A 17,348-nucleotide genomic window follows, 5' to 3' on the forward strand; every position below is an offset into this window, starting at 1 on the left:
TAACCTACCTACCTACCTACCTACCTACCTACCCTACCTACCGATCTATTTATATTTGTATATATATTTATTTTATATAACTATCTATTATTATATTAGCATATCTATATATTTATTTATATCTATAATAATACATATCTATAGTTATTAGTAAGATTTGAATATATCTGGGTATACTCATATATATAGTATTAAACATATTCAGTAATCATAATCTACTAAAATATATTATTATAATACAATATAAATACACAATCATTCCCTTCCGATTTTTGAAAGAATGGACAATTCGTAAATTTATGAAATATGACATGTACGACCTCTGCGACATAAAAAATTACAAAATAATGACGGATCACTCAATTGCTATCAATTGCAGTATATCTTTATTTTCTTCTCGCCTGATGCCTGTATCAAGAGTTTGATGTCATGAACAGTTTTGATAGATTGTTATATGCTTTATAATCTCTTATCTCAAAATTATTGTCTTTAATATAGTTTCTCTACCCCTCAGTGCAGAACTCATGCCTTTCCACCTAGACTTATTTGCTGCAGCAGATCAAGAGTAATTATATGGTGGCATCTCGCAAGATATGCCCTGAGTACCTTCTGCGCTATTAACGCTTAGGTAATCTAGTGCATGTACTGCATTCCATCTCAAAGAATAGGCATGCAACAACAGCACGATGTATGAGTTATTTACTAAATCACTGCCTTACACAAATGCGTCATCGTACCCAACGGCAAGATTCTATGTACTGGTATGTGCACAGTTTTCCTAAACGAACAATATTGAGGAAAATGCACTAAAGTAAAGCATCACTCAAAGAAATAAATTTTAACATACTTCATTTCTGCACCATTTAAAACTTTCTCTACTATGTCATAAGCTACTGCATTCATCTCGATAAACAGCTCTAGCACCTATTTAGCATCTAATGATTCTTCAGTACGAAAAATACCTCCAACAAATTATTTTTTTTGCTTAACCGTTTAAGGACTGCCAATAAATTTTATCTGAAACACAGTGGGTTAATTTTCATGTTAAACTGTTTCAATCAGTTTATGAACCGAATCAACCTATTATATGATATCTTGGCTCAGTAAAAACTGCGGTAGTTCCTCTAGTTTCTCATCTTACTTCTTTAAATTTGCCGATTTTAGTAAGCTATAGTACTTTTTCTACTGTTTCGTCATTAATTCTAAAATTTTGATATTTGGTTTTACCAATTACGGTAAAAACAAATCACTACATTTCAAATACACCTTAGTGCCTTCGATCTTATAAATAGTATTTTTTATATACTAAACCTCTTTTTCTAATTACTAATAGGTGACTGAAATCCAGAAATCCTCGCCCTTGTACTATATAGTAATTTTTTACTGAGTATTAGTTAGTTATAATTGATCAAAACCTTTGACATCAAGGTCTATTTCTTTATCTAAATAAAACTGCATAATATTATCTTGATTGTAATCGTACAATGTTTTAGTTCTTTCGTTTATATTTTTGTTATCCTTATCATAATAATATACTGCTTATATATTTGATTAAGCTTTCACAACTACACTGAGTAGAGAATCCTTTGCATAAACAAAAATGGTATCCAGGGTTAGATAAGCAAACATCAAGTTATCATAATCAGCAATAAGTTTAATCGTTAAATTCTTATCCTCCTAGTCGGGTATTTATTGTATCTCAAGTAAATCTTTTAATTATTCCAGCTTACACATTATATTATCTATATTTTCCACACGCGAGAGATCTAACTTAAATTCTTTCCCAATAGTTATTAACTTAGCGAAACTATCCTAGAAAAAAATTTCACACTCAGGGTATGCACTTATTTTTAAGAACTTGTCCAGGTTGATATTATCATTTTCGCCTTAAAGTAAAGTAATTTCAGCATCTTTTAAGCTCTATAGTACTATCTTTTTATCTGCAGCAATAGTTATTATTTAAATGTAGTGGGTATTCTAATGCTATAGTACTAGAAAATATCTACTATTTGTATATAACTTCGTTAATTTTATCTTTTATTCAGGAGCTAATTAAATTATCTAGTAAACTAGGCAAATCATTTTCTATCCTTCTATAATGGCTGCTTCCTTCACTATAACTTCTCTCTCCGTTTTCTGTTAGCCCTTAACAAAATCATCAGAATCCTTCTTCATTTTGAGAATCTAAAACGACTGCTCTTTGTCCAATCCAATTTAAACCACGTTACTGAGCTCAAACGCTTATATCTTCTCCTTCAAAACTTCTACAATGTGGTGCCCACACTCTACTGGCAAAACCTGACAATTATAAATGCTTTGCAAGTCTAACTTTTTATATCCGTGAAAAGTTAAAATGAAGTCAAATATTCTATAACTATCAGTCTCTAAACTTTAACTGAAGCACATTTTCTTATCAAAAGGAATGACTACTATTAAGGTTTTCATACTCTTGTTTTATTGCTTCAAAACTTCGAATGCCTCCTTTGCTGACTGTATGGAATCTTACAATATTTAGTTATAAACCGTAGCCTTTCCAGACGTTTCTTGGTGAGTATTATAATTCTAAAAGGCATAATCAAAAGTTGGATTCATGAAAATAAATTAGTGTCCTCCAGAAATATCTTATAGCAACTTAAAAACATTCTTGCTTTTCTCGGAATCAATACTTCCACCATGCAAGTATTAGACGTAGATATGCCCAGTGTCCACTTAGCCCATAATCAGGGAAATGTTCGTAATTAGGGTTGCCGACTGCCAGGTAAGCTTCGCCATGAACAGGATGACCTGCATAAATTCAAGTAATACGCTTCTTTAGAAGAACTTAGACAGTTACTACAGAGTATCTTAAGCATCTGCTATACTTATCGTTGAGGTTGAATATTTCGCTATAAATGCAAGCATGAGCTAATAGTTCAAAACGGATACCACCTCGTAGTTCAGAGTCGACGATGCAATGCAGCTGATATTATAATTTTGATTATCTTGTAGTAATTCAAAATGAGCATCTCCTTTTGTGAGCTTAAATTTAGCGTCATTCTCAGCACCTTTGTGTATGATAATATTGTTATAGGTTTAGGTGAGGCTATCAAATTGATACATAGTATGTTCTGTTCTTTCATCTTCACTTTTTATATAAACACTGACTACATGCCTGCTGGTTGCATTGAAATTTAATATTTTTTAGTTATACTGAAACCATATAGATGGACACACCGAGGAGCACATGAACTGCATCTCAACCGACTTCTCCGTCATCATCGAGTACAGTAGCGATACCAAAATTGGGGTGTCTTTAGCAAATGTCTTGACTGTACCTGGTATAGCACCTACTGACTTGACATAACCAGTAGCATCCACTACCATCCGACGCTACTCGTACTGCAAGCTAGACAGCAATGACGCGTGAGGCTGTACATATCCTAATATTTAAGTATTAATGTAGCCCATATTAGCTCTACTTGACATGGCATTGTAGCAAAACTAATTTACTGTAAGAAAATTAATTACGGTAAGATCTGTTCCCACCATAATTACAGTAGACTGCTTTACATTTGGTACAAACAACAATTTCGTGGTGTCAAAAGTTTTTTATAAGCTTTCTAATAATGGTTTATGTTTTTCATGAAACATTGAAATAAAATTTTCAACCTATTATTCTTTGCGTTGATCTTCTTCCAAATCTGGCGACTTACTAACAGCAAAATACTCTTAGATAAGTTCAATAACTGAATATTTCCAAAATTTTTAAGTAACAAATTATAAGCTAATCTCCAAATCTTCATGGATATCCTTAGGTCGTAATATTGTTTCATTTATATCTACAAATCTCATTGCTACAATTGAAAAAATCTTCCAAAACGCTGTTTCGATCCCTCTGGGGTTGAACAACGATAGGATCAATTTGTAGAAATTCGTTTCAAAATCTTCATAGTATTGTCCTCGATTCCTGTAAGACACCATTCCTGAAAAGAATATTTCTCTAAATTATGTTCTGTTCCTAATGTTTAATATCTGCGGTGAGTGAACGACTAACTCGTCGAGAAGGTCGTAGTCATCAATCTCGAGGCGAAGGTACTCCATCGCTATAAGAATGTACTCTGATTTTCCTAGTAAACTATTAAGAGATTTAAAATATTCCACTATAATTCCTTAGTTGGCGTGTATAGTATTGAATCTCTAATCTGCATTTTGTGATTAAACACTGGCTAAAATGTTTTCAATAGTTTGGTACACGTCTATACCTTTATTTTAGAATCGATCTGTCATACTAATTTTGCCCAGTTCAGTTTTTGCTGATTCCAGAAGCTCTTTACTCAGAAGCGGCAAAATAACATTAATAACCAAATGATGTTGTTTATATTTGATAGATGCGAATGTATTTATCACCTTAAATTCATCACTATCCAACATGGTTTATATCTCTATATACTAATCTTTGCCTAACTAAATCAGTTTCTCTTCATAACGCATGAAGATCATCTGGCACAACTTAACGCATTTAGGGAACTTACTCTTCTGAGATTATAAGCATTCATCAACTAGAATAATAGGTGTTAAATGCAACGCTGGTTTCTTTGATCTTTCCAATATTTAGTCATCTGAAATACCAGAGGTATCCTTATGATTGTTGTAAATAAAAAAATTCTGATTTTAAAACAATTCAAATTTTGTAAATATGTGATTGTTATATTACAGCTTCTTCACAGCATCCAACAGATTAAAAGATTTATTTCCTTTAACATTCTTAATTTTCGTAATATTTTCTATGAAAATTACCATTTTATAAAATAGCTCTGAAACTTTGCCTATACTATCCAATTAGAATTAATGAAAGGCACATACACTTTGAAGTATAATCTTATTTAACTCTTTATCTTTCTTCAAATCTTCAACTTCCTTTGACTCTTTCTATTTATTTAAATCTTCAACTTCCTTTAATTCTTTAGCGTTACTTATTTGTTTAATTTCGCTTAATTTATATACATCTATATATTATTAACCTAGACTGCTATGAAAATTTTCTGTGTAGTACTCATAAAGAGGCTACTCCTTATCAGATCTCATATTAAACAATATTGGAACATTCCCCATCAGGAGGTGGAAAAAATACTGCGTGTAGAGAGCTACGCTCTTGCCAGACTTGGAGCTTTAGCTTATGACAGCATTCGTAAGAGTGTCGTTAAGATCATTTTTAACCAACGAGAATAATGCAAAATACTCCGCCTTGAAGAGGTAGGACACGTGGCAGAGCTGCTGGAACATGAACAGGCAAATACCTGTATTAAGAAAGTGGGTGGGGAGCTGGAACAGGTTGATAAGCTCAAATTCATCCAACTATGGTTTTTCTTATTCTGTGAATGGCTATCCATTGTAAATCTTATTTGATACCTCAAATATCTTTCTAAGTTAATCCAACTCTTTACCATATACCTTTTTTGCATCAGTGTTATTCTTTAACTCTGCAAACTAAATATCATACAACCTGAATGCCGAGTAGCCAAAAATCAACGGCAGAATTAGAGGATACTCTCCTACCGTCTGGTACTTAATAGCTGCTAGCTGCAACAGTACCTGATTTTCATGAAAATCAATTTTCTTTATACTTTTAGTCTAAAGAATATTTTTAGTATCAAAACTATTGTATAGCGAAAAGTACTGTAAATGGTAGTCTTTAATGCTATTTGCAAATTTAGCAAAATCAGGTTCGCAGGTTGATTATACTGATAGCACATCTAGACCCATCTGTGCTGCGACAAGACCGATATTGCTCCATAAATTAGATTTTGCTAACAAATTTACCTCATTAAAATCTGATATTTAAAACCGTACTTTATGTGCAATTTTCCCCAGCTTCTTGTAGAGCAGAATAACCTACAATGCGCAAAGCTACTCTTTCGTTGTAATAATTGCACGTAGAATATATTTCTATTCACTATCAAGCTAGATAGATTAACTAATTTCGTTATCTCTTATGGTAAACTTAATCTATAAAATAGTATTACTAATTATTACATTTTTATTAACATCAACTGAAAATGGAATAGCGTCAAACTCGATAGATAAATCTGCAGTCATTTAAGAAGGAAATAGGAAAGATGTAAAATATAATATATCAATATTATACATTAATGTAATATTATACTATGAATAAAAAACTCTACTTGCATTTATAATACATAATTTAATACATATTATAATTAATGAATGTTAAGCGTTTTACGAACTAAAAAGTATAAAATGAACTCGTGTAACTTTTCCATCTGCCTTTAAGCACTAGTATGGAATTAATAATATACAATACTACTTAATTATTACGCATTATTAGTAAGTGTAGGAATTTCCTAAAAATACATTAGCTCATCCGCTATGCATGATCCCACGCATCCCTATCGTTACTAGATGCAATAAGTAGCATCTTCTGCTGACCTAGCTGCCCTCTAGTAAAACTCATCCTACGAGGCATCGTTACCATCTAACATTAATCCATCCCTATGCTTCTGTCTTAATAAACATACCGAGTGAGACTGCAGACTATCATTTTTGATAGATTATGCATCATGCGGGTATTAAAGATAGAATACATGCAGTCTTCGGCATAGCCTGTGCTTGCATTACTAGTGAGAATAGCCTTCCTAGTGCTACTTTGTACCTGGGCTCATAAGTGAATATATATTAGTAAGCATAGTAGTATATTATATAAATACAATAGTATATACTAAATATCCTTATAGGCACCACTCCCAATGCATACATACTACTAAACTCCATTTAAGTTATTACTATATATACTATAGTATTGCATTGTCATCAATCACTATGCCAGTACCACTCACGCCTGCCTTGGTGCTGTCTATGGAAATACTTGGGGTACCGTACTGGTGGTACCCACTTCAGTAGCAGGCAGGTATTACACATAGAATATACAAACAGTCTTCGGCATAACCTGTGCTTGTACTCTACAGGTAAGAATAGCCTTCTTAGGCTACTGTGCACCTGGGCTCATAAGTGAATATATATTAGTAAGGGTAGTAGTATATTCTATAAATACAATAGTAATATATTATATATCCTTATAGGCACCACTCCCAATGCATATATACTACTAAACTCCATTTAAGATATTATATATATACTATAGTATTGTATAGTCATCGAGCACTATGCAGTACCACTCATGCCTACCTTGGTGCTATCTATGGAACTACTTGGGGTCCAGTACTAGTTGGTACCCACTTCACTAGCAGGCAGCTGTGCCAAATATGAAGGTTAAGCCATTATTCAGTATGCCAACAGCATCGACTCAGGCTCGTAGCCCCAAAATGTGGAGGTCCTAAGCTAGCATAAGTTCAGTCCTGTTCTTAATAAACTATGATATTGCTACCTCGCTGGCTCCTGACCACCAGCTAGCGCTATCTCGTCACCCCTGATAGCCACACTCTCGCTGACCTCGCTTTGGTACAACTCATCCTGCGAGTCGTCGTTACCATCTAACATTCATCCATCCCTATGCTTCGGTCTTAATAAACATACCGGGTGAGACTGCAGAGTATCATGTTTGATAGATTATGCATCATCCGGGTATTAAAGATAGAATGCAAACAGTCTTCGGCATAGCCTGTGCTTGTATTACTAGTGAGAATAGCCTTCTTAGTGATACTGTGTACCTGGGCTCATAAGTGAATATATATTATTAAGGGTAGTGCTATATTCTATAAATACAATAGTAATATATTATATATCCTTATAGGCACCACTCCCAATGCATCTATACTACTAAACTCCAATTAAGATATTACTATATATACTATAGTATTGCATACTCATCAATCACTATGCAGTACCACTCATGCCTGCCTTGGTGCTGTCTATGGAACTACTTGGGGTACCAGTACTAGTGGTACCCACTTCAGTAGCAGCCAGCTATGCCAAATATGAAGGTTAAGCCATTATACACTATGCCAACAGCATCGACTCAGGCTCGTAGCACCAAAATGTGGAAGGCCTAAGCTAGCATAAGGTCAGTCCTGTTCTTAATAAATTATGATATTGCTACCTCGCTGGGTCCTGACCACCAGCTAGCGCTATCTCGTCACCCTGATAGCCACACTCTCGCTGACCTCGCTTTGGCAAAACTCATCCTGCGAGTCGTCGTTACCATCTAACATTAATCCATCCCTATGCTTCTGTCTTAATAAACATACCGAGTGAGACTGCAGAGTATCATGTTTGATAGATTATGCATCATGCGGGTATTAAAGATAAAATACAAGCAGTCTTCGGCATAGCCTGTGCTTGTACTCTACTAGTGAGAATACCCTTCTTAGTGTACTGTGCACCTGGGCTCATAAGTGAATATATATTAGTAAGCATAGTAGTATATTCTATAAATACAATAGTAATATACTAAATATCCTTATAGGCACCACTCCCAATGCATATATACTACTAAACTCCAATTAAGTTATTACTATATATACTATAGTATTGTATAGTCATCGAGCACTATGCAGTACCACTCATGCCTACCTTGGTGCTGTCTATGGAAATACTTGGGGTACCGTACTAGTGGTACCCACTTCAGTAGCAGGCAGGTACTACACATAGAATATACAAACAGCATTCGGCATAGCCTGTGCTTGCATTACTAGTAAGAATACCCTTCTTAGTGCTACTGTGTACCTGGGCTCATAAGTGAATATATATTAGTAAGTATAGTAGTATATTCTATAAATACAATAGTATATACTAAATATCCTTATAGGCACCACTCCCAATGCATATATACTACTAAACTCCAATTAAGTTATTACTATATATACTATAGTATTGTATTGTCATCAAGCACTACGCCAGTACCACTCACGCCTGCCTTGGTGCTGTCTATGGAAATACTACGTGTAGCAGTACTAGTGGTACCAACTTCAGTAGCAGGCAGGTACTACACATAGAATATACTAACAGCATTCGGCATAGCCTGTGCTTGTACTCTACAGGTAAGAATAGCCTTCTTAGTGCTACTGTGTACCTGGGCTCATAAGTGAATATATATTAGTAAGTATAGTAATGTATTATATAGATACAATAGTAATATATTATATATCCTTATAGGCACCACTCCCAATGCATATATACTACTAAACTCCAATTAAGATATTACTATATATACTATAGTATTGTATAATCATCCAGCACTACGCCAGTACCACTCACGCCTGCCTTGGTGCTGTCTATGGAAATACTTGGGGTACCGTACTAGTGGTACCCACTTCACTAGCAGCCAGCTATGACAAATATGAAGGTTAAGCCATTATACACTATGCCAACAGCATCGACTCAGGCTCGTAGCACCAAAATGTGGAAGGCCTAAGCTAGCATAATCTCAGTCCTGTTCTTAATAAATTATGATATTGCTACCTCGCTGGGGCCTGACCACCAGCTAGCGCTATCCTCGTCACCCTAATAACCACATTTCCACTTGCCCTCTTCGCTCCCAGATCTCTAGATTTCGTGCAGCTCATGCAACTTTGTCCCTAATAAATTCCCTTCAGTGTAAAATTCGCTCTCGCGCTCTCGAGATTCCATGCAGTTATGGACCAAATTTCCGCGGAAATTGCACGAATCTATCAACCTTAAATCGGTGCAATCGGCGATTTTGCAGAATTAAAAACCGTACCGTTTGGGACATCTTGACGATGCTGCTTTTAAACTTCTGAGGATCGGTTTGCAGGGTGCTTTGCATTTACTCTTGGCGGTATCAGGCATGATGAAATAGTGCTGAACGGAGTTATGATAGGTACATTCGATATGTAGTGGATAGGATTAGCCAAATGGTGATTGTGAATTGTCTGGGGAGCATCTTCAACACATTTTGATGGAATCGCATTTTGATTAAATTTAATGTATAATAAAATATGAAATCTCGATTTTTAAAGCGCTTCCGCTATCGATGGGAGGTTGCGACATTTAAGGCTTTAAAATTACTGCTCTGATAATTAAAATTATATAATATGATATTTTATAAAAATAAGCATAGCTAGTGTTATTATATAGGGAAACTCAAATTATACATATGAGCAGATTTAGTTATATTTATATTTACTTGTGTAGGTTTTTGTTTACTGAGTATACAATATTAGTATTTAATATATATTGCAAATATATAGCATTATTTTAGATCAAAAACTCAGGTTAAAACTAATTAGTTCTAAATATTTGATATTCTTATAATTCATAGCATATTTTGGACTCAAAACCAGAATCTTATATCCTATGGAATGCATTAGCAACAATTTAGTGCATAGTGCTAGGGATAAATTTGATACTGTGCAGGATTAGTTAAGTTAAATACATCATGCAGATCATGTCTAATACTGAGTAAACTATATTTCTCTAAACTAGTATTATAATTATTACCAACTGCATCGAAATATACTAATTATGGGTAAGCTTTTAAATCTATTTTTATTTAGTTTCTGTATGCTAGCTAAGTACCTACTGTGCGCCTTGCTAATATATTATATATCTGCATCGTTATAAAATACATAATTAGTAAAATAAGCGCTCTAGCAGCCCAACATAGCAGGATCACTCCTCTCAAATACATAGAGTCCTGTAAAACCACACGAATAATATATTTAGTAAGATCTCTTTACATCTCTTGGCTAATCTCCCATCCTGAGCACCTACTGATACATCTTGCACAAATAATTTCACTTGCTTTTATTATTGTTACTCTGATTAGCTCTGCTAACTCCTATCTACTAAAATAATAGTATATCATACACTATCATGGATGTTCCAAGCCAGAGAAAGGATATACTAGATCGTGCTAGGTCAGCTTTTGGCAACAGGCCCCTATTTTTTTCAAAACATAATTCACAGGAGGTTATTAGTTAGGATCAATTAAAAGGGCATATTGGTAGCGGAGACGAAACGAAGGATAGTAACCTCCTATTGGGCTACTGATCCCTAAGAGTACCATGGTTAATCGTAACTAAACCCTGGTAATGATAATCTATCTGAAATGTTCATCTTTTAAAAGTAATGTAATTTATAAAGTTCAATATTGACATACTATATAAATATTACTTATTATAAAATTTTAACAGATTTTAGAAATGATAAAGTACCATTGCAAATAATAAACTCTAAATATTTTAAATTGGTTTATTAAGATTCACATCATCGTATCAATAATTAATATCACATCCTTCCTGAAGTTGAATATAAGATGTTTTATGATTAGTTTAAATTACAATTCGATAAGTATACTATTGATCCAACAGTAAAAATATAAATTTGAATGCATGTTTCAGCTATTAAACAAAGATAGATTTGGAGATTACAAAAACAACAGTAATTATTAAAAGATATCTTACAAGTGAACTTAATTCAGCTAAGTTCTTTAGACACTTAAATACAGTTTATATAAAATCAAATTAATGTGATGAAACCATTAGTATCTTAATATCTAAAAGTTTAATTCTGCAGCCTTTGAATCGAACTATATTTGTTTGCAAAGATATGACAAATAGAACTAATTAATTATCATTTAATATTTTAAATTAAACTGAAAGTAAAAGAGTTGCATCACAAGCAGAACTTTAACAAGAATCAGTTTATATCTTTTGTAGGTTTTTGGTAAAGTGACATTCATTCATTTAATTTATTATTATTTTTGCTTCAATTAAATATATGGAGTACAATATACAATCAGACGAAATTCAATTTTTGATATAAAAAACAAAAAAATACTCGGATGCAACCGTCCGGACCCCAGGAGGTCTAAATTAAAATAATGGTTATGGTTATTTTGGACTTATGGGTTCAGCAGGAACAGTCAAAACGTATTCAATGAATAAAATAAATTAAGCATATTAGATTAAAGTAAACTATCAAAGTATAATTTAGATGACCCTTATTTAAACAATTGAGCTATAACTCATACATTCTTCTTAAGTCCAACTATCGATTGTGATTAAACTTATTAAATATCAAAAACCAAAGATAATAGAATTAATATACCCTTTGTTGATTCGAATGGAAGGACATCAAAATAAAAGTTATTAATGTTATGCCAAGAATTATAGAAAATGAAAACCATTATAAATCTATCATTGATAACATAAGATTAGATACGAACTACTTTAAAAGATAAAGAAATTAAAAAATGGAGATCAAAAACTATTCTTTCAAGTTTTTAAAAATATACTTTCACAATTCGAATGGGTAAAGCAATATTATTAAGAATGTTTAGTTTTATAGAAAGATTGCTTAGGTGATGATGTTGATTAGTATACGTAGTTGCTGTATGAATAAATTGGATTGCGTTATAATAAATATTAGATACGAATATAAAAATAGTTTTATTATTAGATGACATGAGTGGAAGTTCAGTATTTCAAACTACAACTGAATCTGATTTCTATAAACTAATTATTTAAAGAATATATCTTGGAATTTGGGGGACCATTTCATGTTTGCATTCTATTAAGAAATTGTATGGACCTTTTAGATAGTTGTTTACAACTTTCTTGTTAATGAACGGTCTCAAGGAAGAACATATAAAAGATATCTTTAAGGATATTGGAAGGATAACAAGTTAAGAATTCGAATCAAAATAGTTTATTGAATTGTATGATAGATCCATTGATTATTTTGGAAACGACTATTCGAAGAGAGGCTAATTCAAATATAGTTTTTTATATATAATTATTTAACCAGACCCAATGATCTTTATAAACTTTGATAAGCAAGTTAAGTGAATATCTGTTAATTTTTATCTATATTTAAAAGATAGTACCTTCATTTTTTAACCAAAGAAATGGTGAAGTTCATAAACGCAAAACTGCTGATTGAAGAAAAAGAGATGACCTAGCTTTCATCGAATTAGTAATAAATAATGAACTCATAAAGATAAATAAGAAAGCTAGTACTAAATAGAAATTTGAAAGTAATAACGTATGTAGCAAAGTTGAATAAATAAGATTGCTTAATAAAGATAGAGAAGTAATAGTTGTACTACCTTAAGAACTTGCACAATAGAACTATTATCATACTCCTGATGTACTTAGCACTATGCAAGAGTATAGTAAGTTTATAATAATTAATAAGATTGAAACATATCAATTTGGCTCATACTATAAACAAATCTAATATTTATTAACTAAAGATGAAGTGAAAACTATTTAAAATATTTAACCAGCTTCAAGACAACTATATTTCTGATTCAAAAGGATCCAAACAAAAAAAACAAAAGATCAAGTTCAGGAAAAGTACGAGTAGCCAGGGTTTAGAAAATCATTCTGACGAAATTTTCTGTTACTTAAAATTGAGTTCGTCACCTCGGAATCTATTAAGTTAAACAATAAATCAAAGAAAAGAATTCTAATGACATTAGAAGACAGCGAATGAATCATCACTTTACTAAACTGACTGCATACTAAACTAATTCATCGCATGATATTTTCCCATAAAGCTCACTGCACTCAACACCTCCAATTTTTTTTTGAGAATTATTCCTCCAATAACAGTTATACACTGGGACTTGCCAGCTAAACTGCATACAAGGCTCCACAGACATGTGACGGTGCATTCCCACCGCCCGCATATTTTACGATATTCGTTAATGAAGGATTTACCTTTTCCGAGACTTTCTGAGCACAGTTCATTTTTCAAGATATATACAAAATATAGCAAAACACATTTTCCGAGTAAACATTTACACAATATTATACATTAATTCTTATATATTATCCCCTGCCACATTTGAAAAATGCTTTCCCTGTCATACGAGATCTCGGAATCCAGTACTACGATTTTCGTAGCATTCGCGCTGCCCCCACAGTTGTTGCCAACAGATATTGAGATCACGCTCACAGACTCCTAACTTCGCTGATCGCGCCCTCGCACCAGCTCGTGCTGGACTTCGCGCACCGCGTTTCGCCCAAAAACTCGGTATGCAGGGTCAAGAAGCAACAGCTGATGCTCGAGATCCAGAAGGAGGTGGACGGGAGCTGGGGCGAAATCGTCCGGTACCTCGCGCAGAGCTAGCAGCTCGCGGTCAGGAACGCCGCGTTCCGGCATCTGCACAGATGACGTGCCACTCGATGAAAGCAAGGAGACGCAAGATACCAATTGGAAGCTGATGTTCACCTGGGCCTTCCGCGCTCTGGAGCGAACGGTGCTGAAATATCTCGACTGGTGCTACTGCAGCATACGACCACGATACTCGGAAAAGCGGATCTGGTGCTAGAAAATAGCACACGTTGGTAGTGAATTCTGGCGCAGTGCATTCACGGCGGCTTCGGGCTCTGCAAGTGCAAGCAGGAGCTCACGGGCCAGAGTATGCGGAGCTGCTCGAGGCGGACTGCCTTCAGTCGAATTCGAGCATTCTTATGCACTCGTTCGTGTTTCAGTGCACAGAAACTGGCAGCGGGTACACAATTTCGACCGTCACGAGGGGCCTCTGTGTGCGGCACTTCTCGGCAAAGGTGTTGATTTCGGGAGCGGCTGCCGTGAGGGGGAGCGAGCATTCAGGTACTCGGCGCAGCAAATGATCAACATGGACGGGTAGCCGCCTGGGAAGAACGTGGAATCCTGGGTTCTGGCGCTATCGGTCTGACTATGGCCCACAAGTGCACTTTGGAGGGCGCGCGCTTTGGGCGTCTACGGGCTCTTACCGCGCTGCTCTGGCCTTTAGCGAAATGTCGAATAGTGCTTAACCGATTTCGGAATTCCGCTCCATCTGTCTACCACGGTTGTAAATCTAGTTGGGGAAACTCGGGTTACCGCGGTGGACCTTGCTCCGGTGGATCCTGTAACTTTGCAGCCAGATCTCACGAAAACTACAAGGCTCGAATGCGACTGTTTGTTACTCTCGGTTGGCCTTATTCCGCAGGCTAAAGTTGCCGTTACTTTGGGTGGAAACGTGAATCCAAAAACCAGGCTTATAGAGGTTGATTCGTTCAAACGTGTTAGTGGGCGCTTCTTTACAGCCGGAAATTGCCTTTAGGTTCATGATTTGGCGGATGATGCCGCCGAAGAGGGCATGATGCTGGAAGAGCTGCCGCTCTTCTTTTGGAGACATCTGTAGCCCCTGGTACGCTGGTTGTACAAACTGATGAAAACGTATTGTTCTCTGTGCCGCAATTCCTTATCAAAGAGCTCGATTCATAGTCAATAAGCATCCGTGTCAATAAGATTCTTGGGAGATGCAAAGTTGTGGCGAGATGCGGATAACAATTGTGGGGGAGACTGAGGTTGCTCACGCCGTTCCAGCGGAGATGGTTCACGTTCGTATAAAGAAAGTTGACAGTAATGTATCTATCGCAATTGAAAAGTTAGAAGAAGTGGAGGTTGATAAATCTCAAAGATAGATCACGTGTATTGTATGTCCTAATGGGTGCAATATGCTTGTAAAAATCGGGAATACCAATGATATCGAAGAGATCACAGGCAATTAATGCAAATCCGGCATTAGCTACGCTAGATAAGAAATTGTTGAGCCGTTTAGAACATTTTCTACATCTATTGCAATAGAGAATGGCGAGACGACTAGACTTCCTGTAAAGCTTTCCAAGCCTATCCCTAGAAATAAACTTATAGAGGCAGCTAAGAAAATAAGGCAATGCGTTGTAAAGGCCCCCATTATGATGGGCGATGTCGTACTTAAGGGAATTTTCGGCTCAAAGGTTGTAGCCTGCGCAGTGTCTTAGAAAAATGACATAGTGATAAGTTTTTATTTCTCGCTTAAATATTCAATCCGTTTACAGTAATGTGATGTAGACCAGCAGAAAATTGGTTAATATTAAATTTAGCATAATTTCAGTCTATTCTAATTACACTTAATTAAATTTCATTATAAATAATGTATGACTCCTCATGTTGCACCATATACTGTGCTTAGTCTGCAATCTTGTCAAAACTCATCTTATCAATAACTATTATAAATACATTAGTAGTCGTCACCAATATGCATCTGTACTAATTACATTAGTATTTACATTCTAATAAGCCTTAACATTCTTGAAAAGGAATTCTTACTGTTTCTAGCCTAGTGCTCTTTTGTTATATAAATATGTTACTATGCTCGAACATTCTCACACCATACAAATTGTTAGTAATGTTCATATATAGCAAAATCAATTAATTTATCCTAACATAAATTTCATATTAGAAGAAACCCAATCCAGTTGCGTTAAATACAGTATTATACGATAAAGCCTATGAAATGATATGCAAATAATACCACTCTATATATCTCTCTACACATATTTAAATGGTATATACTCAAAATCGTGATATTATTAAGTACGAAACTGTCCAAAAATACATCACTGCTATGTATTACAAGTTTTTGATCCATTATAGTTTGTATCTAGAACTCAAACTGTTTCAAGAATATTGCTTGGAAAATGAAATTGTGCTCAATATTTTTGAAAGCAGCAATGGTTATTATTTTACATTATTAAACGCACAAAGGGGTGCATAAATAGTTGGGCAGTTATTGATAAGCTTTTGAAAAATTTAGGTTAAATTATTGATATATAGCGTTTCAGATAACGTATTTCGTGGATATAACTATTATGAGTAGTCGAAATCGTTGTTGCGTCAGTAATAATCTACCGGTAGGTTAAATAAGCAATAAGTTTTATAGTTTGCATAGTTTATTACCTCATGTATGCGATGACTTTATAGGCTAAAAAAGACTAGTGACGATGTTTCGGTATAATCTTTTTAAATATTTCTATCAATAACTATTATATAGCAAATAAGTATGTTCCTTCAATAGCAATCTCTCCAAGTATAGCTATTTCATGTAATAGGATGCTATATATTTATCTGAATATAATTATATTAGAGTACCTAAATTTAATTATAAAAATTTCAAAACCTGCATACTATTATCGAGATAATATGACATATGTAAGTATTATTCTTGTTATTCGCGATTTGAATTTGAATTTCGCAATTATCGTAAGACTATGAAAAACGCAAACCTGGTTCTAAGTGCACTGATAGCCTTGCCAAGCCTGATCAATACACCTCTAACTACAAAACTGATCCAAATGTGAGATTATATATTTTTCTTCCTTCGCTACTGCTGACAGTTCTATCTGTCCAGCCTACTTACTGGTACTTGTATACAAAGATAAACTGCGTGTTGCTTGGTATTCTAGGTGATTGTACTTGTATAGTTGATATGATTTCTTATTATTCACCCAATTCGTTTTGGACTCGACAATGTATTATCAGTCAGTTCCGCTCTAACCAACTTTATTGGCATGGCCCTTGGAGTCCATACTTCCAGCTGCTCCTTGCATGACAAAATTTTATTTATTTCCTCT

The 17,348-nt window shown here is 34.6% G+C and overlaps 9 protein-coding genes across 9 annotated transcripts; 6 read left to right on the forward strand and 3 right to left on the reverse strand. All coding sequences in view use genetic code 6, as the record gives it.

The window, feature by feature from the left end:
• Positions 1-819: 819 nt before the first annotated feature.
• SS50377_27718 (uncharacterized protein) lies at positions 820-6,075 on the reverse strand (the record flags this gene model as incomplete). Its single annotated transcript, XM_067911503.1, has 1 exon — positions 820-6,075. One exon carries the CDS (start codon positions 6,073-6,075, stop codon positions 820-822), a length of 5,256 nt encoding a protein of 1,751 aa, XP_067760525.1.
• A 1,293-nt stretch (positions 6,076-7,368) lies between these two features.
• On the forward strand, positions 7,369-7,680 carry SS50377_27719 (uncharacterized protein; the record flags this gene model as incomplete). Its single annotated transcript, XM_067911504.1, has 1 exon — positions 7,369-7,680. The coding sequence occupies one exon, from the start codon at positions 7,369-7,371 to the stop codon at positions 7,678-7,680; it is 312 nt and encodes a 103-aa protein (XP_067760526.1).
• A 152-nt stretch (positions 7,681-7,832) lies between these two features.
• Positions 7,833-8,309, forward strand: SS50377_27720 (uncharacterized protein; the record flags this gene model as incomplete). Its single annotated transcript, XM_067911505.1, has 1 exon — positions 7,833-8,309. The coding sequence occupies one exon, from the start codon at positions 7,833-7,835 to the stop codon at positions 8,307-8,309; it is 477 nt and encodes a 158-aa protein (XP_067760527.1).
• Positions 8,310-9,333: 1,024 nt separating this feature from the next.
• On the reverse strand, positions 9,334-9,762 carry SS50377_27721 (uncharacterized protein; the record flags this gene model as incomplete). The annotated part of the gene is made up of 1 exon (XM_067911506.1): positions 9,334-9,762. The coding sequence occupies one exon, from the start codon at positions 9,760-9,762 to the stop codon at positions 9,334-9,336; it is 429 nt and encodes a 142-aa protein (XP_067760528.1).
• Positions 9,763-12,539: 2,777 nt separating this feature from the next.
• SS50377_27722 (uncharacterized protein) lies at positions 12,540-12,764 on the forward strand (the record flags this gene model as incomplete). Its single annotated transcript, XM_067911507.1, has 1 exon — positions 12,540-12,764. One exon carries the CDS (start codon positions 12,540-12,542, stop codon positions 12,762-12,764), a length of 225 nt encoding a protein of 74 aa, XP_067760529.1.
• A 59-nt stretch (positions 12,765-12,823) lies between these two features.
• On the forward strand, positions 12,824-13,180 carry SS50377_27723 (uncharacterized protein; the record flags this gene model as incomplete). The annotated part of the gene is made up of 1 exon (XM_067911508.1): positions 12,824-13,180. One exon carries the CDS (start codon positions 12,824-12,826, stop codon positions 13,178-13,180), a length of 357 nt encoding a protein of 118 aa, XP_067760530.1.
• Positions 13,181-13,371: 191 nt separating this feature from the next.
• Positions 13,372-14,085, reverse strand: SS50377_27724 (uncharacterized protein; the record flags this gene model as incomplete). Its single annotated transcript, XM_067911509.1, has 1 exon — positions 13,372-14,085. The coding sequence occupies one exon, from the start codon at positions 14,083-14,085 to the stop codon at positions 13,372-13,374; it is 714 nt and encodes a 237-aa protein (XP_067760531.1).
• Positions 14,086-14,146: 61 nt separating this feature from the next.
• On the forward strand, positions 14,147-14,623 carry SS50377_27725 (uncharacterized protein; the record flags this gene model as incomplete). The annotated part of the gene is made up of 1 exon (XM_067911510.1): positions 14,147-14,623. The coding sequence occupies one exon, from the start codon at positions 14,147-14,149 to the stop codon at positions 14,621-14,623; it is 477 nt and encodes a 158-aa protein (XP_067760532.1).
• Positions 14,624-15,212: 589 nt separating this feature from the next.
• On the forward strand, positions 15,213-16,235 carry SS50377_27726 (uncharacterized protein; the record flags this gene model as incomplete). The annotated part of the gene is made up of 1 exon (XM_067911511.1): positions 15,213-16,235. The coding sequence occupies one exon, from the start codon at positions 15,213-15,215 to the stop codon at positions 16,233-16,235; it is 1,023 nt and encodes a 340-aa protein (XP_067760533.1).
• Positions 16,236-17,348: the final 1,113 nt, after the last annotated feature.

This window comes from Spironucleus salmonicida, chromosome 8 (genome assembly GCF_000497125.1).
Source record: "Spironucleus salmonicida strain ATCC 50377 chromosome 8, whole genome shotgun sequence".
Taxonomy (NCBI): domain Eukaryota; phylum Fornicata; order Diplomonadida; family Hexamitidae; genus Spironucleus; species Spironucleus salmonicida.